General features: G+C 39.4%; 2 protein-coding genes across 3 annotated transcripts in view; both read right to left on the reverse strand.

The window, feature by feature from the left end:
• Window positions 1-975: 975 nt before the first annotated feature.
• On the reverse strand, window positions 976-11,827 carry r3hdm4 (R3H domain containing 4). The gene is made up of 8 exons (XM_053634144.1): window positions 11,470-11,827; window positions 8,039-8,193; window positions 7,631-7,749; window positions 7,436-7,553; window positions 7,052-7,131; window positions 6,843-6,928; window positions 6,669-6,724; window positions 976-3,415 (listed from the first exon to the last, which is right to left on the reverse strand). Exons 1-8 carry the CDS (start codon window positions 11,514-11,516, stop codon window positions 3,312-3,314), a joined length of 765 nt encoding a protein of 254 aa, XP_053490119.1. The 5' UTR covers window positions 11,517-11,827; the 3' UTR covers window positions 976-3,311.
• Window positions 11,828-16,046: 4,219 nt separating this feature from the next.
• abca7 (ATP-binding cassette, sub-family A (ABC1), member 7) overlaps window positions 16,047-25,165 on the reverse strand; it is a 29,015-nt gene continuing 19,896 nt past the window's right edge. Inside the window, exons 28-50 of one of the 2 annotated variants that reach the window (XM_053634123.1) lie at window positions 24,843-24,967; window positions 24,673-24,765; window positions 24,382-24,577; window positions 24,152-24,246; window positions 24,019-24,051; window positions 23,827-23,932; window positions 23,574-23,648; window positions 23,317-23,486; window positions 22,995-23,172; window positions 22,764-22,879; window positions 22,157-22,301; window positions 21,874-21,997; window positions 21,594-21,723; window positions 21,374-21,497; window positions 21,116-21,178; window positions 20,462-20,568; window positions 20,232-20,373; window positions 19,953-20,087; window positions 19,690-19,793; window positions 18,955-19,047; window positions 17,346-17,589; window positions 17,155-17,255; window positions 16,047-17,046 (exon numbers count right to left, since the gene is read on the reverse strand). In XM_053634123.1, coding sequence (XP_053490098.1) covers window positions 16,866-17,046; window positions 17,155-17,255; window positions 17,346-17,589; window positions 18,955-19,047; window positions 19,690-19,793; window positions 19,953-20,087; window positions 20,232-20,373; window positions 20,462-20,568; window positions 21,116-21,178; window positions 21,374-21,497; window positions 21,594-21,723; window positions 21,874-21,997; window positions 22,157-22,301; window positions 22,764-22,879; window positions 22,995-23,172; window positions 23,317-23,486; window positions 23,574-23,648; window positions 23,827-23,932; window positions 24,019-24,051; window positions 24,152-24,246; window positions 24,382-24,577; window positions 24,673-24,765; window positions 24,843-24,967 — 2,880 coding nt within the window. In that variant the 3' untranslated portion in view covers window positions 16,047-16,865. Of the gene's footprint in view, window positions 17,047-17,154; window positions 17,256-17,345; window positions 17,590-18,954; window positions 19,571-19,689; window positions 19,794-19,952; window positions 20,088-20,231; window positions 20,374-20,461; window positions 20,569-21,115; window positions 21,179-21,373; window positions 21,498-21,593; window positions 21,724-21,873; window positions 21,998-22,156; window positions 22,302-22,763; window positions 22,880-22,994; window positions 23,173-23,316; window positions 23,487-23,573; window positions 23,649-23,826; window positions 23,933-24,018; window positions 24,052-24,151; window positions 24,247-24,381; window positions 24,578-24,672; window positions 24,766-24,842; window positions 24,968-25,165 lie in introns of those variants that run through there. The other variant, XM_053634124.1, reaches the window with a different exon arrangement.

Genomic DNA, 25,165 nt, shown 5'->3' on the forward strand with positions numbered 1-25,165 from the left:
AAATTTTCGAAGAACCGTACTGCAGGATTTATACTTTATTAAATAACAATAAAGGAAAGGTTAAAAAAATCCATTTATTATTAGTCTTAGATTCTTGTGCAGCATCCATCATACAAATAAAATGACGGGCGCACAGTGGCTTAATGGTTAGCACGTTCACCTCACACCTCCAGGGTTTGGGGATCGATTCCCGCCGTGTCCTGTGTGTGCAGAGTTTGCACGTTCTCCCCATGATGCAGGGTTTCCTCCAGGTACTCTGGGTTTTTCCTCCAGTCCAAAGACATGCATGGTAGGCTGACTGGCATGTCCAAAGTGTCTGTAGTGTATGAATGGGTGTGTGAATGTCTATGTGAGTGGCACCCTGTCCAGGGTGTACCCCACCTTGTGCCTGATGCTCCCTAGGATAGGCTCCAAGTTCCCCACGACCCAGTAGAATAAGCGGTATAGAAAATGGATGGTTTCATGGACATATTAATAAAATTTGTTCAATTTTAAAAAACCCTCTAATTTGCCTCGCAGCAGGTACCAATCAGAGCCATGCTGTAACAGTAAATAAATCGACATCTTCTGACCAATCTGATTTGAGAGTTCAACAGTGCTGTGGTATAATGACTGTTATTTATATCACAATTTTTAAAGCTCAAAATCTCCAGGAATTTTAAATATATAAAGATAAAAATGTCAAATAAAAGCATTTATGAAACAGCAAATTAATTATTCTACATTCATGAAAGGAGTGGAGAAATATGGATACGTAAATCTTCTAGATCCAGTACATGGCTGTTTCTCATAGTGCATATTAATTTGTAACGGCTACCACCTCTGTTACACTGCTCAAGAAATTATTTATGTGTTTGTAATTACAAAAACATTAAAACTCTCAGGCCTTTAAAATATTTCAGTTTGTAATAAATCAGTAAAACTTGGACAGCACTACATGGCTACTGTGAGAGTAAATAACAACGAACACCAAATATTCGAGACTAAGGTGACCGAGTATTTATTCAACTGTAGGTACAGACAGTCATTCATGGCTTGCACCCATCACACAATGGTCATATACATATGAAATCATCTTAACACGAGTCATTTTCCTATTTGTCACACATCTAAAGATGCACACTGAAGCATTCTTGGTTTTACAGTGAATGATGCTAACTACCTATACATACAGTGGGGTCCAAAAATCTGAGAACACTAATGAAAATGCTTCTACTGTGCGTTCTTTTCTAATTGAACACAACAATTTCCATTACAAATGACATTACTGACAAGAACTTGAGTGAAAAAGTGGACTCTGAAATATTTACATAAATGTCTTTGTGTTCAGTACGTCCTCTTTTTGCTTTAATGACAGTGTGCACTCGAGCTGGCATGGACTCCACACAAGTTTGTGCAAAACCTTATGATCCATTTTAGGTCAAATCCATCATCAGTGTCATTTGAACACGTTTAATAGAAGAGATCAGGCATGAGGAAAATCTTTGATGTTCTGTACACCGAAGTTATCATGATCAATATAAATTCACTTACATTTAAATACGGACCAAGAAATAGTGCAGAATCTTGAATATTAAATACTCAAGATATTGAACATTTACATTCTTTGTTTTAAATGCTTCAAAATTCTAAAAACCTTTTGTTTATTTCCAATTTAAAAAACAAAACAAAATTTCAATGTGAAAAAAACAGATTTTCAATGTGGTCTCAGACTTTTGGACCCCACTGTTTATCCAGTATATTATATACACAATAACAATAGCACACAAGTGTAGATATTCTACAACGGCCCCAAAGCCCAGATTTTTTTGTTGTTGTTGCATCTAAAGAAAAATATGGAACACCTGGCTTTGTGTGAATAAAAATGTGTTCAATGTGTACAGAAATCCACATTCATGAGGTTTGGTGCCTGAGAAAATGAGCAACCGTACACCTATACAATTTGGTTTGCAACACCAACGCCCTGATTGGTCAGGTCTCTCCACATTCTTTCTCCTCGCACTGTAAACCACAGCGACTCTTGCTCTATAAACGTATGACATGAAAAAAACACATTGCTGACAAATCGGCATGCACGTGTAAGGCATAGTTGTAAGTGCAAATTGGTTTGGCTTTTTTATCAGTTTCATGACCGAGTGACAACAGGGCGAAGAACATTAACAAGTAATGCGAGTTTATTGACGTCACACGCCTTGGAGGCTTCCTTAACTCGAACTATAACGTCAATGACGTCCACCATTATCAGTACCAAACAAAAGAACTTATATTCGAATTTCTGCAGTGTAAACTGTTGGATTCTAGGATTTACTTTAAATACTAATTTACTATAATTTAACAAAAATTTCAAAAGTATAAAGCACAACATATGGCACAGTTTTTGACTACGATAACATCACCATTTCTACCATACATCATTTCATGTGAATGTCTGCATAAATATAAGATTAAGATTAAATTATTAAAGCATTAAAAATGGCAGTTATCCATCGGTACACTATGTATGGACAGCGAGTAATGAAATAAAACTGCAAGTACTACTGAGTTCATTTCAATTCTTTTATCCACTAACAATTAGCATGGCCAAAAGTGATTTTCTACACCTTTCACTTTGACAGCCTGACCGCATGTACGTATGCTGAACCATTACATTCGAAACTGAAAAATCTCTAAATTAATCATGATTAGTTTCAACAATACCCTCAGTATAGTTGTGAGAAAGCAGAAACACTATGGTAAGAAGATACGGTTGACTACACTAAAATCTATCAGCTGTGTCACTGCTGCAGATACTTCGGAGATACTTCAAGATGTTATCAGCAGGGTATTTGCAAATACTTTTTTTTTCTCTTCTACTCATGCAAGATTTATACAAGATTTCATAAGCCAGAATGTACAAAACAGTGTGGTTGGGGGAAAAAACGAATCAACTACCAAATAAAGCTTAGTACATTTTTAAAAAGCATCATGAAAACCAGGATCATTTTATGAATTGTGTGTGATTTGTTTTTGTAGTAAAAACCTATCATTAAAATTTAATGGTAGCACCTATAAAAGCCCTTTATGACAAAACTGTACATCTGTCAGGACAATATTCTGAATTTATACTGGATTTTTGTGCGTCGTTTAAAAGTCTATTTAAAGTCCAAATGGCAAGTGCATGAGCCTATTACAGAACATAGTGACACACTCTCTAAAACAAAGGCTTTCTTTTGTCACTGGTAGAGGCGAGGAACACAGACTGTTTATTTAAAGCTGCTTCTACGATTCATATTGGCCAGTTTGGATGGCAGTGCAGGAATACGGTCGTCCTCTCAGCTCCTCTGCTCCAAATAAGCTGAGAGCAATGGTGAAGGAGGGAGGAACTCCTCTTGCTTATTCACAACCTTTGTCTGTCGTGCGCCATTACAGTCAGTGCCTGTGATATAAGACATGCTGGTAATGTATCGTTCTGTCTATTAAATCATGCATTGTCAATCATGAATAGCCTTTCGACTCAAGACAAAATCTGGTGCCAGAACCTGACCAGGAACTCAAACCCTAGAACACAACTCTTTGGGCTCATATTGACAGTTATACAACATTACTTTGTAAGGATGTAACCTACTGTATAACGAATATGTGTTCTAAATGGATACAAATACAGGCGGCTGACTAATCAGTGTTTTTTTTCTTTTCTTTTTTGAAAGCTGGTCGAGACTACACGTGTGCACCAGGGCGAAATAAAAGTCGTGTGAGCATGAGGTTTTTAAACTTTAAAGTTTTTAACTTTCGGTCAATTTTTCCTGCCATACATTGAAGACATTTTGGTTTGAGATCAAAGTCTGAATAGGAGATGATAGATCAGAATATCAGCTTTCATGTCCTCATATTTACATCTAGATGTGTTAAACAACTTAGAATGTGGCACCTTTTGTTTGAACCCACCCATTTTTTTCAAGCGATCAAAACATATGAACATATGACTGATAGGTGTTTCTTGCTGCCCAGGTGTGCCCTGTTACACTGACTGTCTAAAGATTTAATAGCTCTGAATGTCTACTCTTGGTTTGAGCCCTGGGTTTCACCTGTGAAGACTGCATTTGTTATGAAAAAAAGCTAAACAAACATGAATACCAGAGAGCTGTCTATGGGAGAAAAGCCATTTTGAAGCTGAAAACACAGGGAAAATCTATCAGAGCCATTGCACAAACATTGGGCATAGCCAATACAACAATTTGGAATGTCCTGAAAAAGAAAGACACCACTGGTGTCCTGAGCAACAGACACTGAATGGGTCAGCCAAGGGAAACAACAGCAGCTGATGACAGAAACATTGTGAGAGATGTGAAGAAAAACCCAAAAACAACAGTTAGTGACACCAACAACCTCCACAGGGCAGGGGTGAAGGTATCACAATCCACCATTCAAAGAAGATTTCAAGAGCAGAAATACAGAGGACATACCACAAGATACAAACCACTCATCAGCAGTAAGAATCAAAAAGCCAGATTAGAATTCACAAGAAATACAGAGACGAGCCACAAATGTTCTGGAACCAAGATTAACCTCTACCAAAGTGATGGAAATGCCAAAGTGTGGAGAAAGAAAACGATCTGCTCATGATCCAAAACATACTCAAGCTCATCTGTGAAACATAGTGGAGGTAGTGTCATGGCTTGGGCTTGCATGGCTGCATCTGGAACAGGATCACTAATCTTTATTGATGATGTAACTCATGATGGTATCAGCAGAATGAATTCAGAACTCTACAGAAATAATCTGTCTGCCAATTTACACAGAAATGCACCCAATCTAATTGGGAGGAACTTTATCATGCAGCAAGGGTTAGGGTTAGGGTCACTGCCAACTCAACAAAGGACCTTATCGAGGGGGAAAGTGGAAGGTTTTAGACTGGCCAAGTCAATCACCACACCTTAACCCAGTTGAGCAGCACTTCACCTCCTGATGGGGAGACTGAAGAGAGAAAAACAACAAAACATACAACTGAAAGAAGCTAAAGAAAAATGCAACAGTTTGGTGATGTCAGTGGGGTCTGCCAACAAAGATGCCATGATTTAAATTGTTTAACCCATCTAGCTGAAATTCTGATCTATTGTCTCATTCATCTTTTGATCTCAAACCAAAATGAATAGAGAAAAAAAAAATAGAATTAGCCTTGCTGTTCCAATACTTTCGGAGAGGAGGGAATATGAAGCTCGCGGGACAAAGAAAGACCATGTTCATTAACACGAAGTTTGGAACTGCGTAATGCATTCATAGTAATGCATAGTTTATATACATTTTTGGGAACTAGAACCAACTAAATATCACAAGCATGAACAAAACAAAAAACCCCGTAACAACAGGATTACAAAAAACAGCCCCAATTATGAACTGGAGCGATTTGGAACTGTCAAAGCCAAAAAAAAAAAAAAGAAAGAAAAAAAAAATCAAACAGAGATACAGATCATACACCCACTGAGAACTTTATTAGGAACACCTGTACACCTACTCTTTCATGCAATTATCTAATCAGCCAATCACCTGGCAGCAGCAGTGGATCAAATCAAGCAGATACGGACCAGAAGCTTCAGGTAATGTTCACATCAACCATCAGAATGGGGAAAATGTGATATCAGTGATTTTGACTGTGGCATGGGTTGCCGGTATCAGATGGGCTGTTTTGAGTATTTCTATAACGGCTGATCTCCTGGGATTTTCATGGACAATTCCATATAGAATCCATGAGGGTCAGAATTTGGCACCAACAGCATGAATCCATGAACCCAACCTGCCTTGTGTCAACAGTCCAGGCTGGTGGAGGTGGTGTAATGGTGTGGGGAATGTCTTCTTGGCACACTTTGGGCCTGTTAATCGCTTGAATACCACAGACTATTTGAGTTTTGTTGCTGAGCATGCGCATCCATTCATGCCCACAATTCACCATCTTCTAATGGCTACTTCCAGCATGATAATGCACCACGTCACAAAGCAAAAGTCATCTCAAACTGGTTTCATGAACATGACAGTGAGTTCAGTGTTCTTCAGTGGTCTTCCCAGTCACCGGATCTGAATCCAGTAGATCACCTTTGGGATGTGGGAGAACGGGAGATTCACAGCATGAAAGTGCAGCTGAAAAATCTGCAGGAATTTCAACATGAACCAGAATCTCAAAGGAAATTTTCCAACATCTTGTGGAATCCATGCCATGAAGAATTGAGGCTGTTTTGAAAGCAAAGTGAAGCCCTACTCAGTATTAGCATAGTGTTCCTAATAAAGTGCTCAGTGAGTGTATAATTGTGCTACATTTTTTTACTCTTCCTGATTTAGTAATACTACAATTAACTAGTAAATGTCATATATTGTTTCTATGGTTATGGGTCTGAGGCTTAAACGTACAGAACTGTAACTCCCCGATGCAAAATATTGCATGTCATTTTATTATGCCAGTTTATAAAGTTGTTGGCGATTTTATAAAGACATTTTTACCTAGGAAATTTTAGAGTCTTCTAAGCATATCTGTCATTGGATCTTTTTTGGATAAGACTGGAGAATGTGGTCTTAGTAGAACTCTTAGTTGTAAGCTAAGACTTAGAGCTCCAAAGTACCAGGATTTAAGTTCCTGAGATAAGGTTCCTCAGTGGAAAGAAGGCTAGCAGGAGAAACACACAAATGTTTGATCGACTTACTGGCTGAGGCGAGGTCCATGTACTGGCAAATGGCATGAAGCAACAGTCTCTCAAAACTGGTATAAACATGTTATGAATGAAACACTGAATTGAACACTTAATAAATGTTACATTTTCCTACATAAAATACAAGAAACTATTACTGACCCCATCATTGCTATTAGGCAAACATACCTGTTGCTAAGTTTGGCGACATATATAGATTGTGGGTGGGCTTCAAAAAAGGTCAGCAGGTCACTCTCCAGAAGTTCCAATGTAGTCTTTAAAGGGACAGTTTATACAGCGTACATGATATGAGCACAGACAACATGTGTACAGGATATTGTTTTTTGTCTAATAACAATCACAGTATAGTGTAATTTACAGAAAAAACTAGGACTCACCTTGGGAATGTGTTTGCGTTTCAATGTTGCACGCAACTTCCGATCAATTCTTTGGAAGCATTCCTGAGCGGCAGAGTTCACTGATGGAGAGAAAAAAAATTGCTGATTACCATGATAAATGGTTAGCAAAGAATAATATGAGCACATAATATACATACATACATACATACATACATACACATATACATATGCAATTGCTAGATGATCTTATCCAAACAAAAAGTTAAGGGCCTTGCTCAAGGGCCCAGCAATGGCTTTCTGTCAGTCACAGAAATGAAACGTTAACTCTTCTGGTCTAGTGAAAATCCTCAACTGCTGAGCTACCTCTGGCCACAACATAACAGTTTATTCATGTAAACAGGTGAGGAGTGAGTGAAGCCTCACACTCTCTCTGGTCTTTTGGGGCCTTGCTAGAGTTACTCTGTCTTGCTGTCTCTTCATCCAGCAGGGCCAACAGTTTCTCCTGCTCCTCTCCTGAGCGGTTCATGAAGTCACTCCAGTACTGAGAGAGATGGGGAAAGGCTATTTTAAAGACACTAGACCATACTGAAATTGAATCACTGGAACAGGATGCTGTACCTTCACATAATGTCCATTGGTGCATGCTTCAGTGAAAATAGACGGCGAGGCCGTCTCGTGTGCTTCAGTCTCATCTTTGGAGCACTCGTCCCGCTCCAGGAGATTATCCAGGTAGCGAGCTATTTATTCGTTGAAACAAATTGAAAAAGAAAAGAAAAACTATGTACAATCTTAAGATCGATCATGGCTCTAGTTGAGCACAGCATATCTCATAGTTTCATCATTTGAAAGATTTCAGAACAAATAATCAGATGAGTATGCTTGTATTGTCATGAAGCCATTCAGTGATGTATGTAATACATTCAATGTATGTAATACATGCTTGCTCTACTGCAAAGATACACCAAACCAAATGAGATTTAAAATAATAATAGTAATAATAATAACAGTAATTTAAAAAGCACTTACTGTTCTCCAGTCTTCTCAAGCTTTTTTTACCCTTGGCTTTGGGTGTAAGGTCAGAGTTCCTTATGGCCTGACTTATAAAGAACTGCTTCCGTTTGGCTGGAGACACCCGTTTGGCAGGAGAGCTGGGCAATGAGGAGCAGCGCTCTTCTATCAGGCTAAGAAAAAGGGAAAAAAAGAGACTTCATCAGTCTAGAATTAATATCTCAAGGTGCTATATTATTAGCCATGCTTTTCGGAATATTTCGCTCAAAGTCATCCATTTAAAAAAATATATTTTTTGTAAATAAAATGTTCGTTTTCTAATGAAAGAAATGAATATGTTGGCACAATTATATTTTTGTCTACAACACCGATTTCACACATTTAATCATACACCTTCAGATCAAAAAGTTTTTAAGATCATGAGAAACATTTCAGACGAGTGTCTGTAAACTTTCGACCGGTAGTCTACATTACAGGCCCTTTTATCGAGTGAAGCTATCAGGTACTGTAAGTGTACTGTAAAGTCAATCAATAGTACAAGACAGCTGTCCCAAATAAAACATAGGTAATCTTAAGCGTTCCACTGTTTTTATGCAACAATTTACAAGAACTAACGCAAAGAAATGACAAAAAATCTACAATACCTATGTTTAATTTCGGCCATTTCTATTGCCACAGAAAAGATTCACCACAAGTGGCTTGTTGCTATGCAACAAAGTAACCATTATTATTTAACGAATAAACAGAATTTGTACACTACAGTCTGCAAACTAGTAGAAATCAAGCCTCAGCATAACGGCTCATACAGTGATCACATTTAGTAGAGAAAACTGAGATTAGATTCTCTGAACACTGCATCACATCACTTACTAATTAAACATACAAATGTTGTTGAAACCTCTTTGCATGCAGCCTTCCTGAAGCAGGTTCCCTGAGAATCAAAACCTCAGAGAAAAACATCTGATGATCAGGGCCGATTATATCCCGTCAATCAAGAGAGGGTGGGAAAACACATCGATTTCGTGCTGTGTGTAAAGATGATATCTCTTGTGTGAAATGACGACAAAACTGCAGTTTGTAATCTCTGTTATCTGTGCACTGATAAAATTTTACACCAGATGCTGCAGCAGTGAAACGGGAGTTTCGTTGTTGAGTCGAATTTTTTTGTGCCGCGCTACTCGCGCTGAATTAAAGCGCCATTACACCGCTGAAAGATTTAAATAAAGATGAATCGACAAAAGCGTATATATATATATATATATATATATATATATATATATTACACAGCAAAATATATTTGTAGAGTAGTGTATTTCATATCCAGTTAATGTTAATATATAAAAAGTGGATATTATATATTATCAGTTTGATATTTAATGATGAAGTAGAAATGCTTGTGTTTGTGGAGAGTGAATGTGAGTCTAACAGGAGGTTTTTAGAATTCAGTCAATGTTAATATGAATTAATAACATTCAATAAGTGAAGAAATCTTACTTTAATCTTCAGAATTTAGTTCATGTGTTAATGTTAGAGTAATGTATTTTCTGTTTATGAGACCAGTTACTGTGAAACAACTTGTTGAAATGGAGAAAAAGTTTTTATTTGCATTTCCTTCACAATTGTGGAATTAATTATTAATTTAAAAGAAGGCATAAAAGGCAGAACTATCGGTATCGGTTAATATCACTCCGAATGATCGGTTATCGTTATCGACCAATATCACTCCGAATAATCGGCCATCGGTGTCGGCCGATATCACTCCGAATAATCGGTTATCAGTATCTACCGATATCACTCCAAATAATCGGCCATCGTCGTCGGCCGATATCACTCCGAATAATCGGCCATCGTCGTCGGCCGATATCACTCCGAATAATCGGCCATCGTCGTCGGCCGATATCACTCCGAATAATCGGCCATCGTCGTCGGCCGATATCACTCCGAATAATCGGCCATCGTCGTCGGCCAATATCACTCCGAATAATCGGCCATCGTCGTCGGCCGATATCACTCCGAATAATCGGCCATCGTCGTCAGCCGATATCACTCTGAATAATCGGTTATCGGTGTCGGCCGATATCACTCCGAATAATCGGTCATCAGTATCTACCGATATCACTCCGAATGATCGGCCATCGTCGTCGGCTGATATCACTCCGAATAATCGGCCATCGTCATCGGCCGATATCACTCCGAATAATCGGCCATCGGCCGATATCACTCCGAATAATCGGCCACCGGCTGATATCACTCCGAATAATCGGCCATCGTTATCGGCCGATATCACTCCGAATAATCGGTTATCAGTATCTACCGATATCACTCTGAATGATCGGCTATAGGCATCGGCCGATATCACTCCGAATAATCGGTTATCAGTATCTACCGATATCACTCCGAATAATCGGCCATCGGCATCGGCCGATATCACTCCGAATAATCGGTTATCAGTATCTACCGATATCACTCCGAATAATTGGCTATCAGAATTGGGTGAGAAATTTTGTATAGGTGCATCTCTACTAAGGATGATATAAAAGGTCCATGGATTTATAAACAGGGTGTAGAGATTAAAATTTTAAATTTAAGTCTTAATTAATGCATAGAGATGTTCCAGTGCTGTCTTGGTAGTTACTAGGACACTGAATGAATAATTTATTATAGTATATGGTAAACAATAATATGTTCTTGGGGAGACTTTACGTGCAAGTGGGAATATAATATAATGAAATCTGCAGCATTTCTGACTCCCTGCTTTGTACAGCCACCTGCCTTGTTTTTGTTTGTTTATAAATGACCATGGCTATCAGGGTGTATTTTTTAGTTCTGGACCAGGGCTTAGAATAGACCTTGATTTATGATCTTAGCGTACATTAAAACGTCCATGCATTAAATGAGCTCTGAGTGTAGAATATCTAGATATAATGAACGTTACATCAGTCAAGCACTCAGTCATAAACAAGCCAGATCAGAGGAAACGCCTTGACCTGTTTTCTTCTGCAGTCACGTCAAATTGGTCTATAAAGCACATTTAAAGACAACAGAAGTTGATCCAGTAGACTGGGGGATCTCTTTAGATTTATAATTACAAGGTTAATTAGATTTTTTTTTTTTTTTGCTTATTAAATAAACTGGCTGGGTTGCATGAAATTTATCATTCATACTATTGTTACAAATAAAAACCTAACTAAGCACTAGCTCATTAATTTACCTGCTTTCTAATGTAGCGTCATTTAAACAGCAGACACATATTTTGCACGATTTATTTTTTCTTAAATATATACATTTTTAACCCAAGCCTCAACTACACAAATAATATGCATTATAACGCCTTGATGACCTACCTACCAAGCTTATTACTAGCCAAGCTAGCGTCTGCTAGGTGCTAGCTATCTTGTTGTCAACAACAACAAGGCCAAGATATATTAATAACAAACCCAGTTACTCACATTATATCGTGTTCTTCATTGTTGGCGTTACTGTTAAGCACAACCATCTCGAGCGACACGATGAAATAAAATTTAACTGAAGTCAATTCTGAGTCCTATGTTCACAAGACGCCTTGAAGGCTAACTAGCTGAGAAAACCAGCCAAGCGGGTTGCCAGATCAAACAGAATGCAGTCAATACCCTCAGAGCTACAGTATCAACTATTTCTACTTACAGACCACTTTATTGTAGCCAGCTACTTGGTTAAAACACATTGTTTGGGTACAGACAGATACTATAGCTCTTTATTCATTCAGAATTTGTGTTAATTATTATTTTTAACCCATTTCCTGGTGGGAAAACCCAGCTACCAAGTGCTAGAATACAGACTGGGTTGGTAGACCATCTTTACCAGCTGGTAGTTTTATCCCAGTTTACTTATCCATCCATCCATCCATCCATCTTCTATACCGCTTATCCTTTTCAGGGTCACAGGGAACCTGGAGCCTATCCCAGGGAGCATCGGGCACAAGGCGGGGTACACCCTGGACAGGGTCAGGTTACTGATCACTTAACTGAGTTGTTCAGTGAATGTTTGAGATTTTCTGCTTTTCTTGCTGTTGTGTTATTTTCTTAAATGTAACTTGTCTACGGTGTGGCATTTCTAGACTTTGTTTCCTTTCTCCTGAGCTCGGCTCACTGTTTACCCTGCTGGAAAAAAAAAAAAAAAACTCAATGGAAACCTTCATAGGACTTGTGGTTTTAATGGTTATAATGGGAATTGCACTGATTTTAGTGGAAACTGTAACGGTCACTGTTGGTCTCTACTGGTAATTTGTTGCCTTCTGTTGGTGGCATGTTATGTGTGGTAGATACCATTAAAGACTAATAATGGTAATGGTTTTGATGGTTAGGTGATGGATTGTAATACAATTTGTAGTTTAAACTAGTAGAATTTCTGTGATGGTTTCCATTGTTTTGTTTTGTTTTCAGCAGGGTATGAGGACTTTGGCATGTTCTCCCCTTGCCCACATGAGTTTCCTCCAGGCTGTCCAGTTTCATTTGACCACACAAAAAACATACTAGTAGGTAGACTGACTAGACTAAGAGTGTGTGACCGGTGGCTGATCCAGGGTAAATGGCCAGCACTTATATAGCCCTTTTTAACCTTAGCGGTTCTACAAAGTGCTTTACACTGTTTCTCATTCACCCATTCACACACCATACACATGCAAGGCACTAACCTGCCGTTCGGACTTGGGGTTCAGTGTCGTGCCCAAGAACACTTCGGCATTTACAGGTACGTGGGCCAGGAATTAAACCGCCACTTGAGCCACAGCTATCCCACAATACCTGAGGGTGTATTCCCACCTCTTGCCCAGTGTTTTTTCCCTGGGATTTTTGCACCCCTTGCCAAGATAAAGCAGTTACTGAAGATGTATGATGAATGAGATGGATGAAGGTTTCCTTTCTACCAGCACCTATTATCTAGATCTATCTAGTCTACCAGCTTGACCAGCTTGACTTGTGTTTTAGTCACACTAAGCTGGATTTTTCAGCAGGGATGGCAGACTATTCTGAACTCAGTAACACAGTGACATTGAGCAACACTGCTCTGCCTGATACACTATAGTGCTACACACAAGCTACAGTGTCAGTGTTGTGCTCAGAATAGTCCAACACTCTAATAATATCTGCTCAGTGGTGGATTTATGGTTGTTCCTTTTTACTGATACACTTTATTAAGTATCCTGGTCTTGTCCCTGCACTCATTTGCTCTTCAGGTAAACCTAGTTACTTTGTAGGTATAAAATTATTGACTGTAATCCATAAAGTGCTATGCACAATTTTGTCAGCCCATCCATCAGTAAAAAGGTACAAGCATAGGACCACAACCAATCATTTTATTTTGAGTGGTGGCCTATTCTCAGCACAGCACTGACACTGACATGGTAGAATATGTTATGGTCCTATGCGTGTTCCTTCTTTTTAAATCTTTTTTTTTTTTCTGGAAGAGCTGATGCAAGTCATTAGTGCAGTTTTGGGAGGCTGACTGTGGAAACAAAGGAAACTTTTTTTTTGACATGGCGGATATTAGAATGTAGCAAAACCCACTTATTTTGCAGACAAACATGTGATCAAGAGTCCATCATACACAGTTCACCTCCATCAAGAATAATATATAGTATCCAAAACATAAACTGAACAAACTGGCTTAATGTTGAAAATCACTAACAGTCACAGTCAGAATATCTTGTGCAATAAATATTTTTCTACACAATACTCACCTTTCATATTTGAAACAAAGAACAATTCTCATTCTGTACCGAAGCAAAATGTTCAGAGAAACATCGCAATTAAACAGTGCAGCTTTTTCCCTTGTCTCTTTAGTACAGCAGACAGCACACAAATGACACACAGTGCTGAAGTGCTTTTATGAGAAACATTCAATTATCTTGAATTACTGGCTCACAGAGGAAGAAACTTTAACAGGGTCACAGTGACCACATCAATGGCCGGGAAAATTGCTCAGTGATTACAATTGGGCCTGTAGTGATCGGAGCATAACTGCTGTTGTCAGTCTGCCCCAACCTTCACTCCATCGCCGCTCTTCCTAGAACACTTAAAACAGAAAAGCCACACAATTACTCTGAAATAAACATGTTACATACCCACCCAGTCTATTTCCCAGTCATGCTTCTGGAGTATCCTCAGGCTACAGCAGAGGGAAGAGCTTTCTTTTGCAAAAAAACAACAGTTATGGAACAGCCTTTCAATTATTGTTCGGGACTCAGACACAGTCTCAGTATCTAAGTCCAGGCTGAAAACATATTTGTTTACTCAAGTCTTTTGTGTATAGATTTTTCTTAGGTAAAGGAGCAGATCTAGAGGGCTCACAGGCATATAGTGTTGTACTCATTCAAAGTAGATTGTCTTTAACCATCCATCCATCCATCTTCTACTGCTTACTCCTTTTCAGGGTCACGGGAGCCTGGAGCCTTTCCCAGGGAGCATCGGACACAAGGCGGGGTACACCCTGGACAGGGTGCCAGTCCATTGCAGTGCACAATCACATACACACTCATACACTATGGATACTTTAGACACGCCAATCAGCCTACCATGCATGTCTTTGGACTGGGGGAGGAAACCGGAGGAAACCCCCGCAGAACGGGGAGAACATGCAAACTCCGCACACACAGGGCCCTGGCGGGACTCGAACCCCCGACCCTGGAGGTGTGAAGTGAACGTGCTAACCACTAAGCCACCGTGCGTTGTCTTTAACCATTTTGGAGCAATAAGCAAATAATAAGCATACCTAATAATCTCTCCTTCTCTCTTTCTGTCGAGCTACACATGATACTCCTGAGAAACCAGCGATCCTGACCCCTTCTGCTCTCCGGACCTGCGGGATCCATCCTGATGCCCTACTTCTGGTTGGAGTTCTCATCAATTGGAAGGCACGTGCTGCTGCTGAGGATGGCCCCATGGCCCCACATGCTGCAGCCTAAAGATCATTGAGATTGCTGAGGATGGAACCGCTTGAAAACCATAAGAAGGCTTTGGACCTCAATTCATATGAACAGTTATGCTATGATGGTTAGGACTGCAATTGCCACAAACAGTTTTGCACTCATCTCCATCAGTGAACAGTGGAGAAGTTCAACAAAACAGACTTCCTGTAACAACTGTACTGAATTTTCCTGGTTACACAACTGCACTATTTGAGCATGTAGTATGAGCACAGTTATAGAAAGGATTTAATTGTTTATAATCCGGTGTCACCCAGATGAGGACGGGTTCCCTGTTGAGTCTGGTTCCTCTCAAGGTTTCTTCCTCATATCATCTCAGTGAGTTTTTCCTCGCCACCGTCGCCTCTGGCTTAATCATTAGGGATAATTTTATACATTTAAAAACTATATCCTGAATATATAGATTTCTGTAAAGCTGCTATGGGACAGTGTCGATTGTTAAAAGCGCTATACAAATAAAGCTGAATTGAATTGAATCATATGTTTTAGTGTTTCTCTGCTTATAACATCTATAAGCTGACACTAGTAATCTGATTCCACTTGGTATATTAAAAAAAAGCTTCCTGTGAGGCTTTACAACCGAAAAACAAAACAAAGCATGCGTATAGTAAGCAAACACTACCACTTTGTCTATGGAGCTTCTCATTCATTTTCCATCTCATGTTCTGTTTGGTTTCAAAATAACGATGGGCGATATAACGAATATATCCTTTCTACAGTTCACAGTATGTATCACGATATACGTATACAAGTTTGCTCAGGAACGGTGTTCAGTAAATTAACACTGTACATGGTAATGGAAACTATAAAAAGATTTTGCAGTAGCTACAATATCTCAGAAAGGTGTATCGTGACATCATTTATCATATCAATATTATATCATTATATTCTGCAGCCCTATTTCTTCTTCTTCACCTTTTTCTTTTCTTATAATGCAAGAAATGTTTGCAGGTGTTTTTAAAGAATGAATTAATCTGTAATTATACATCAGCATAATTACATTTACAAGAAATATATATATTATATATAAAAAAAAACACCCCACAAAACATTATGCCATATACATTTATTATTGTTCTTAAAAATATATAGGAATAAATAATAAGTGCAATATCATGGCGTTAAAATGGTTTTGCACTTGTAAAATGACACAAATACTGAAATGTGCAGCTGTATTTGAATTCCTGCATGCAAAAAGCAAAAATGTGCAGATGTGCAAGATGCCGACGAGGTCTGTGTCAAAATTCATTTGCACAAACACGTCATTTAAGTGATTAACAGATTCTTGCGCATTTATTTAACATATATTTTCACACAGTTGTGAACTTGAACGCGTTTGCATTTCCCCCCCCTACATGTACTCGACGAAACGGCACATTTCAGTGAAGATCATTTACACGTGCGATATACAATTTTCCGCCACTTAAAATGATTTATACATACATTCCAATGAGACGGTATTCGTAAGTGCACCTTACAGTTTGGTTTCACAGCTCCTTTTATGCCAGCGTGCATCAGAGGTGTGCAATTTGTCTAAACTCTTTTAAAAACTGAAACATATGAATACAAAAAGGCTGACGTGATGAAAGCAGTTTCTGATCATAACACGACATTGACAGATGTTCACGTCATTATGAAAAACAGTGTCTAAAAATCATATAATAGACTATAAATAAATAAGATTTGTCAACAAACCGACTTGCACAAGACACACACAAAGTAAAGTGCAATTACATCATACAGAAGTTTTTCAGATCATTTAACAGAGTGGTCCTGAGAGTAGTTAATATCTTCAGTACATGGAATTTAGTTTGAAACAAAATACTGATTATACATACATTTTAAACTCAAGCAAAACATCAAGATCTGAGACAGAGAGGTCGTTCATGTCTTGACGACAAAAAGCTCGGTGAGGTCTTTACTCGGAGAATTCTCTTCTTCTGTGCACGTTAATCCATTCGCTGAGAAATCCACTAGAGGCTGCATTTCTATTTGCTGAGGCCGTTTTGTTTCGCTACATTTGCTCTCTTTAGTCGTTGATCCTGCAGCTCCTGGCTGGCTGGATCTGGAGGATGAGAACACATGACATGACTGAGCAGCAGTAACTTGAGACACTGATCTTTCAGGTTCAAAAGAAGCTGTTAGCGAGGGATAGGCAGTTAGAATGGATTACCGAGGTGTGCGGGATCGAGCTGCATCTGATCCTCTGTTTATAGCCACCTCTCTCAGTCGGTCATCGTCGTCCATCTGCTCCTTGGCAAAGTTGACAAACACCTGTGGGAGAGGAACATCTCACTTTTAGTTTCGTTCGGATCGTAATCGTAATCGCATCCATCCATCCAATCATTTCTGCTGAGTTCTAACCTGGTCCAGTGTTGTCTGAGAGACCGAATATTCCGCTATTCTCAGCTCTTTTCTGTTGCTTGACAGAACGCTGAACACATGAGCGAGGGAGCAGGCGCGAGTTGGCAGCTGATAATGCAGGACATTGTGGTGTCTCTCCTTCAGCTCGATTCCAGGAAAGCAGCTCTTGATGTAGGCATCCATGGCGCCGGGATCCGGAGCTGATGCAGGCAAGCGGAGAATAACTGTATAACCGTCGCCAAATCTGTAGGAAAGTGAAGAGCATCAAATATTCATGTAAAATTCAACACCATTATTACTCACTCATTCATTCATTCATTCATTCAGCTGTATCCTGGTCAGGGTTGCGAAAATACCCCCTAGATGGGACCTCAGTCCATCACAGGTCTCCATGCGCACACACACACACACACACACACACACACACACACACACACACTTACTCATACCCACCTAGGGGCAATATAGTGTAGAGGTGGGAGGAAACCAGAGAAGCCAGAGAAAACCCAAAGGGACATGGGGAAAACATGTACAGAAAGCCCATGCAGAGAGAATAACCCGAGTTCAGGACTGAACCAGGGACCATGGGGCTGTGAGGCAGTAAAGGTACCTGCTGCGCCACCATGCCACTTAATGATGCATCGTTTTATTATTCATTAAAACCGAATCGTGTTCAACGTTCTTGTAAAACGCGTTCACATCTATGTTTTGGATTCATAACTATCATTTGGGAATTTTCTCCAACTTGATAGTAGGTTACATTACGCTGTAGATGAACATGGTAAAAAAAAAAAAAAAAGGGACTGGCTTCCAGTTGAAGGCAACTGTCTAGAATAAACTGTAATGTTTCTATCAAACATACTATACTATACTATACTACACTACACTTTCCTTTCTCTTTATTCCATTCCTATTTGTTCTCTCCCTCTCTTAGGAATGGCTTTAGTAGTCCAAAAATGCAACAAACACAACATAAATGTAGCCCTTATTGTCCATATATTCTGTTCAAACAAGAACAATGACACACACACTTACTGGCCACTTTAATAAGAACACCTCTACACTGCTTATTCGTGCAATTATCCAATCAGCCAATCATGTGGCAGCAGCACAATGCATAAACTCATGCAGATACAGGTTAAGAGCTTCAGGTCATTTTCACATCAAACATCAGAATTGGAAGAAATGTGATTTCGGTGACTTTTATAGCTGAAATGGTACAATGGTATGGTAACTCAAATAGTAAGGCTATGTTCTGAGATGCTTTTCTCCTTACCATGGCTGTCCATGTAGACCAGTCTGACCATTCTACTCTGAACCCTCTCATCAGAAAGGCATTTCGGCCTACAGAGCTGCTGCTTGCAATGTTTATCGCTTTGTTTTTTTGCGCCAAGTGTGTAAACTGTGTAAAATCTGTTGTGTGTGAAAACGAGACTGTTGTGTGGGAAAATGCCAGGAGATCAGGCGTTTCTTAAATACTCAAACCAGGCATCAACAGCCATGCTACGGTCAATGGCACATTGCCCCCAATCTGATGTTTTTCTAATGTCATTAACTGTTCCTGATCAGGTGTACATGATTGTTTTTTGTTGTAGTTTTTTTTCTATACCTGTTCTTGAGGTGCTGCACTGAACCCAGGCACTGGAACCTCCCATTGACCATGATGGCCATGCGAGTGCAGAGAGCTTCACACTCCTCCATGCTGCACAGAACAACAGCAATACAGCATACATTAATTAACACATACATATACATACATGCATAAAAATAGTGGACTGTTTCAATTTGGAATTTTTTTAAAATAAAGGACGTTAACGTGGTACTTAATACTTTACCCACTTCATCTGAAAAATACTGTAGACATATTAAAGGCCTGAACAGCTGTTGATTTGGTTCTACATATATTGCTGAGACCACTTGTCCACCTTACTATTGTCAGTGAACAAAATATAAACATACATCCCAAAACTGTAGACTTTTCCCAGAAAATTTTAATGTTGCTCAAAAAAAACCAAAAAAACAGTTGAGTTACTTAAACTGCAATAGCGAAAAGTCTACTCCTTCCTCACGGTCCCTGAGATTCTCAGTTCTTGATTCAAGACAAGCAACATGGTGCTGCTTGTGCAAATGAACTGCTTTTGCCAGTAGAGAACTGCGTCTTTTGAGGTAGGAAAAGTGCAGGATGGTTCAAGTTTAGATACTGACTGTGCACAGGCATCACTACCCTGAGTATATATATATAAACAAAAAGAACTGAGAAAGGATGCATATCAATGCTATACAAAAGAAATAACTTGATCAAGCTAAAAGGCATAAAGGTTAGTGCTTTAATTACGCCCTGTACCTGTGGGACGTGAGCACGACAGCTCGGCCTTCTTTGATGACGCTGAGGATACAGTTCCACAAGAAGCGCTTAGCCTTTGGATCCATTCCTGTTGTGGGCTCATCCTGAGAATCAAAAACAGGCAAGTTTCACAGAGAAAGTCAACTGACTCCTGCACAAGAATGAAACTAACATTTAATAAAATTGTAGACAGGTAAGACAGGGTTGTATTGTGTGTATATATCACTATTTAATAGTGATTCTTTGTTGTGTTAAATGCTGACCAGAAAAACAACTGGTGGCGCTCCAATAAGAGAAATGGCGGTCGAGAGTTTGCGTTTATTGCCTCCACTGTATCCTCCTGCTTCTTGCTCAGCGTACTGGGTCAAACCCAGTTTTTTCACTCCCCACTGTGAGACCTATTGGTCAAAGATCAATTATTAATGTTGTCTGACACATCAAAAGGCTAGAGGCTTCTTTTATTCATTTGAAACCCTAAAAATACTGTGTATCTACAGGATTATCAATTTCAGCAGTCATATAAGACCTATAACTTCTAGTACCTTTGCTACATATGGCTCGGGGACTCCTCTCAATCGAGCGTAGAACTCTAGGTGCTCTCTTCCAGTCAAAAGGTCATTGATGGCATCAAACTGAGGACAGTAGCCCATAAGCTGATGTACTCTGTCCATGTCTTTCAGTACACTGAGGGTTCAGTTTGACAGAGTTTCAAAATGCTGTACCGTCATTAGGAGCAGTTATAATGATCAGTGACAGCGGAACTGTGACAGACCTGTAACCGTCGAGAAAAGCATCTCCATAGGTAATGGTGGTGTCTCCTGTCAGCATGCGAAAAGTGGAAGTCTTCCCAGCCCCGTTAACCCCGAGAAGCCCAAAGCACTGTAATAAGAAAGCATAAGCATAGAATGAATATTTTCATCATTGTAATGGGTGACCAAAGCACTGACATGACCATGTCAAACAGCAAACAAGGAATTCTCAGCAATTAAAAATGTGGCTTAGAAATATACTGTGTAACTGCTCACTTTACATATCATTAAATGTACAATATGAGCAAATAATTATGAGTGAGCTTCGCATTGTAAGTGGTGAAAAAATGATTACATCGCAAGATTAGGCAAGCCTGTTTTCTTCTGCATATTTCGATTCTTTTTTTTTTTGCTGAATATTTGGCTTCACTTGCCATAAACTGGCTTCTCATGTCTACAAGTGCTTGTTAGAACTACAAGCCTATGTCAGTGCAGGGGGTTGGGAATAACAATAGAGAGAAATTATTGGAATTTGAAAGGGGGGAAAAAATGCAAAAAATTATTTTCGTTAGTTAATATGTCAGTCAGCAAGCATACTCAAATCTTTGAGTGCTAGTGTATCTGGTAAAAATGCCGTAAATGTATACTATGCACATGTTGACTGAATTTCTTCGCACCTCTTTCCGAGGAATGCTAAGACAAAGCTGGTTCACTGCTGGCCTCTTGCCTGCCTTATAGACCTGTAGAGATTTGAGAACAGAGAATTCTGGATTTAATGGAGTTAGTTTACATGACTGAGAAAAGTAGACGTTGTATTTTCTAAATATTTACATTTAGATATGAAATACATCAGTACTTCATGTCATCCTTTAGCGAATTAGACTAGATTAAGATTCATTAGATTCGATTGATTTTGGCATTTGGATCCGACAAACCTTGCTCAGGTCTCTGACAGTCAGAATATCCTTCTGAGTTTTGTTGCTTTTCACACGTTCTCTTTCATTTGCTACGTCCTCATCCTCTGGGCCCAGTGGTGGCAGGTCAGGCTCAGACCACAGCCTAGGAGGAAAAAAAAAAAAGAAGGTATTTTTAAAGTACCTTGACTTAACAATTTATAGACGTATTTCAATAAAGATAATGAAAAACCCCATGTACCTGAAGTGTATGAAGAACTTGTACTGAAGCAGTACAGTGAAAATGAAGAACACAATGCCCTCGACTGCCATCGCAAACAAGTTCTTCCCTACAAAATCCCATGCCAGTGGCTCCAGTGTCTGCTTGTTTCCTGTGAACAACAAAAACTATTGTTGACATACTGAAAGATATTGCCTCTTATTGCCAGAAAGAGGTCAAGGCCACTTATGCGGGCATAGAAGGAAATTATTTCAAAACAATTTCATTCGGTTCTCTGGTGTTGCTGTAATAGGGAATTTACCAAGCCTCTGGAAAGCATCTGCCATCGCCTGGTTTTTCGCCATGTCAATAAGCCCTCGACCCAGACAGAAGTGAGGAAAGACCAAAAAGACCTTCTTGAGGATCCTGTTGACCTCATTTAAATGCTGAAAATAGAACAAATCAGTAAGAAATGGTGGACAATACACTTTACATCTGTACTGCAGGAATAAACACAACTGCTACTTTCTTTTCATCAATTATAATTCTACCATGTACACCTGTGGGACAAAAAAAAAAGGCAACTAATTCATGACTTTCATTACTTCATCAACAAAGAGCTCAAGGACGAAGGTAGCTATGCTGCCATTGATGCCGATGAAAAGGTTGATGGAGGTGAGCACCACATAGGCTGTGCTGGGCACAGAGAACACGAACGAGGCAGGGTACATCAGGGGAGTGATGGACCAACTACAGTGTACGGCAGAAATGCACAAGATTAGTACTACAATATTATTAGATTTATTATGTAAGAACTAAAAGGCAAGAAATTACACAGCCCACCATCGCGTAGAGTTTATTGTGCCAAACAACGTAAAGTTACAATTTTACACTGGAGACTCCTTCCATAAATCCTAAATAAAACATTTATGTAGAGTGGGAGTTGCTACTATAGAAACGATAACGTATTAGAAGGATCACGTTACTATACATCTTGTGGCTGAAACTAATATCTGAGCCGTGTTGGTATAGAAAATTCAATAGTGCTGCAGTATATAAACTTATATATGTATATAAAGTTGTGACATTGTCTTGACGTTAATATTACATAGGTACAATTTCCCATCACGGTGCTTTTTAAAGGCTAGCCCCATTGCATTTACTACCAAGTACTGCTAAACAATCAAACCGCTCAGTTTTATTAGGCATTACCCATAGAGCAAGAGAAGCAGCACTAGTGCAGGAAGGTTTTTTTCAGAGACATAAGACTGCTGTTGGAAGCTTATGAAGATGAGGACCACCATGGTAGCTGGAACCGTGTAGTTCAACTGCTCAAAAAAGAAAACGTGAGATGCAAAGGATGCATTTGCTATGCTGACATATATTCGACAGGTTCTATTATATTGTATTAACCACCGTAGGATAAGCTCGACAGAAACTGACCATGTCCCAAGCAAAGTTTGCAGTCCAATAGAGAATGGGTTTGACCCCACTAACAAACTGAAGGTGCTTAGACTTGCTGACCCTCTCCTCGATCAGAAACAGTACAAAACTTGCCGGTACAAAGGACATAGCGAACATCACACAGATGGACACCAGGACATCGACTGAGGTGGTCATTCTGGAGAGAGAAAAAGACATACTAATAAAAACAAAAAAACCCCCCAAAAACTGGCTAATAAAAGTAAAGATGTAACTAATTAACAGGAAGTAAGGATCACTTTGCAGGAATCAACTGAAGTGAGTCTATGAGAGAACTACGTACAAGGCCAACTCGGTGAGCTGTTCCTTGGTGAGGTTAAGTGGATGATTATAGGCTGTTATTCCATGTTTCCCTCTGTCTGGTCCTGGAGGAAGACTGGCACGGAGCAGGGCGTTGTTCATGATGTTCACAAATGATACCATGGCATGCCAACCTTTATTATTAAACCACACCTAAGAAACAGAACCAAAGATTCATGGCTAGCTGTACTAGATGTTACTGGGAGTTGGGAGCAAAGATTCCAACTTTGTTTCTCTCACCTTAACATTGTTTTGGCTACTAAGCCCAGTAAGAAGGCCTGGTAATCTGTCCATAAGTTGATCCAGTGAGCTGTTCTGTAAAAAAGCATAGCAAAAATATATATATATATATATATATATTGCTAGCACAGAAATGTAATAATCGCCTTGGTTTCCTGCTAATGCTGTGCAAAGTACATTTCAATTATATGTCTAGGTGAAAGACTGAAGAAATAATAAATCATACAATCTTTTTGTGCTTTAGTGTGCATACCTGTGCTATTTTATAGCGTGTTCTGATAGCCTTTACAGACTGCTCTAGCTGACGAATGTCTGTCTGACCCTGTGACCTTTTACTGCCCAGAGAGAATCCTCCATACCTGCACACAGGTCATTCAAAATGATGATATTTACTTGATGCATGAATTCTGTATTACGTGTGTAATCGAACACTGAAATGACGCACCTGAACTCATTCACCCACTTTTTAGTCTTCATGCTAGATGATTCAAAATAAAAAAATAAAAACAGGCACATATAGGGCTGTGAAAAAAAGTTCCAGTAAGAAAAAAAAAATTGAATCTGAATTTAGATAAGACCTTTTTTTCAGAATCTGTGGATAAGTCTTGATGAGGTAGTCAGAAATATTACGGCCAGTCAGATTCTGCAGCAGGTCACCTGTCAATCTTTTCATCTGTGGCCAACAAGTGCAGGAACAAGGGTTTTTTAATAAAAAAAAACCCAAAACAAAACATGATTTTGCAATTAAAATAAATTTTAGTCTGAGCTGGGACAGATGAAGATGTAAGACCAGTAGTAGTGTAATAACCTGGGGAGGAGGCAAGCCTCCTGCTCCCTCTGGACATTCAGGTAGCATTCTGCGAACATCCTCAGTGCTGCATTCGCACCCAGGAGAAGGGTGCTCAACTGTCCAGTTGCCGTTGTTAAAAAGCTGCCATGCGGTGTAGGAAATCTGGGGTCGCAGAAACACTGTCGCCGCCTCACTGACCTCACACTGGGGCTCCCTGTACATTCAGGATCACAGAGTGTTACACAAACCTTTTCGTATCATCAGATAATATACTGTATGTTCATCCATGCAGAGACGGAACTGTCCTACCTGTCTGACTCCATGCATTTGGTCCCGAATCCAGGCGGATCCAGAAGAGAATCAAGGAGATTCTGGATTTCAGGGTTCTCTGGGGCATCATTGCTGTGAGGAGTAAAAAGTGTGTGAAAGACCTGGAAGCACATCAATAAAGGCAAGTCTAACTATGGCATTGTGGGTACCTAAAGAAAGTGTACTGTTTGCCGTACATCCATGGCTGCAGCTCAAGAGGGGGATACTTTCCAAAGGGTGGGACAATGAGGCTGAACAGCAGAGCCACCAGGACAAACACTGCAGGTAGCACAATCTGAGAAATGTTTAATAACCAAGCAAAGTGGTTATCTTCAGAGCTTTAAATAAAATGAGACATGTCTAACTTTAATCATAAGATCACATTTCGCAAACAATTTTAGGATGTTGTACCTCATTTTAAAACTATTCAAGTAAACATTAGGGTTGTCAGCTGCATAGCATGTAAACAAACAAAAAAAAAAAGAAAGAAAAA

The sequence above is a fragment of the Ictalurus furcatus genome, chromosome 10 (genome assembly GCF_023375685.1).
Source record: "Ictalurus furcatus strain D&B chromosome 10, Billie_1.0, whole genome shotgun sequence".
NCBI classification, from domain to species: Eukaryota; Metazoa; Chordata; class Actinopteri; order Siluriformes; family Ictaluridae; genus Ictalurus; species Ictalurus furcatus.

Bases quoted from the DNA above. Each gene is read 5' to 3' on its own strand.
- r3hdm4 (XM_053634144.1), bottom strand. From the start codon at position 11,516: ATGGTTGTGCTTAACAGTAACGCCAACAATGAAGAACACGATATAAT. The intron at 8,194-11,469 runs GTGAGTAACTGG...CCTTTTTCTTAG, and splicing joins AATGAAGAACACGATATAAT to CCTGATAGAAGAGCGCTGCT. The intron at 3,416-6,668 runs GTAAGTCGATCA...CTTATATCACAG, and splicing joins CATGGACCTCGCCTCAGCCA to GCACTGACTGTAATGGCGCA.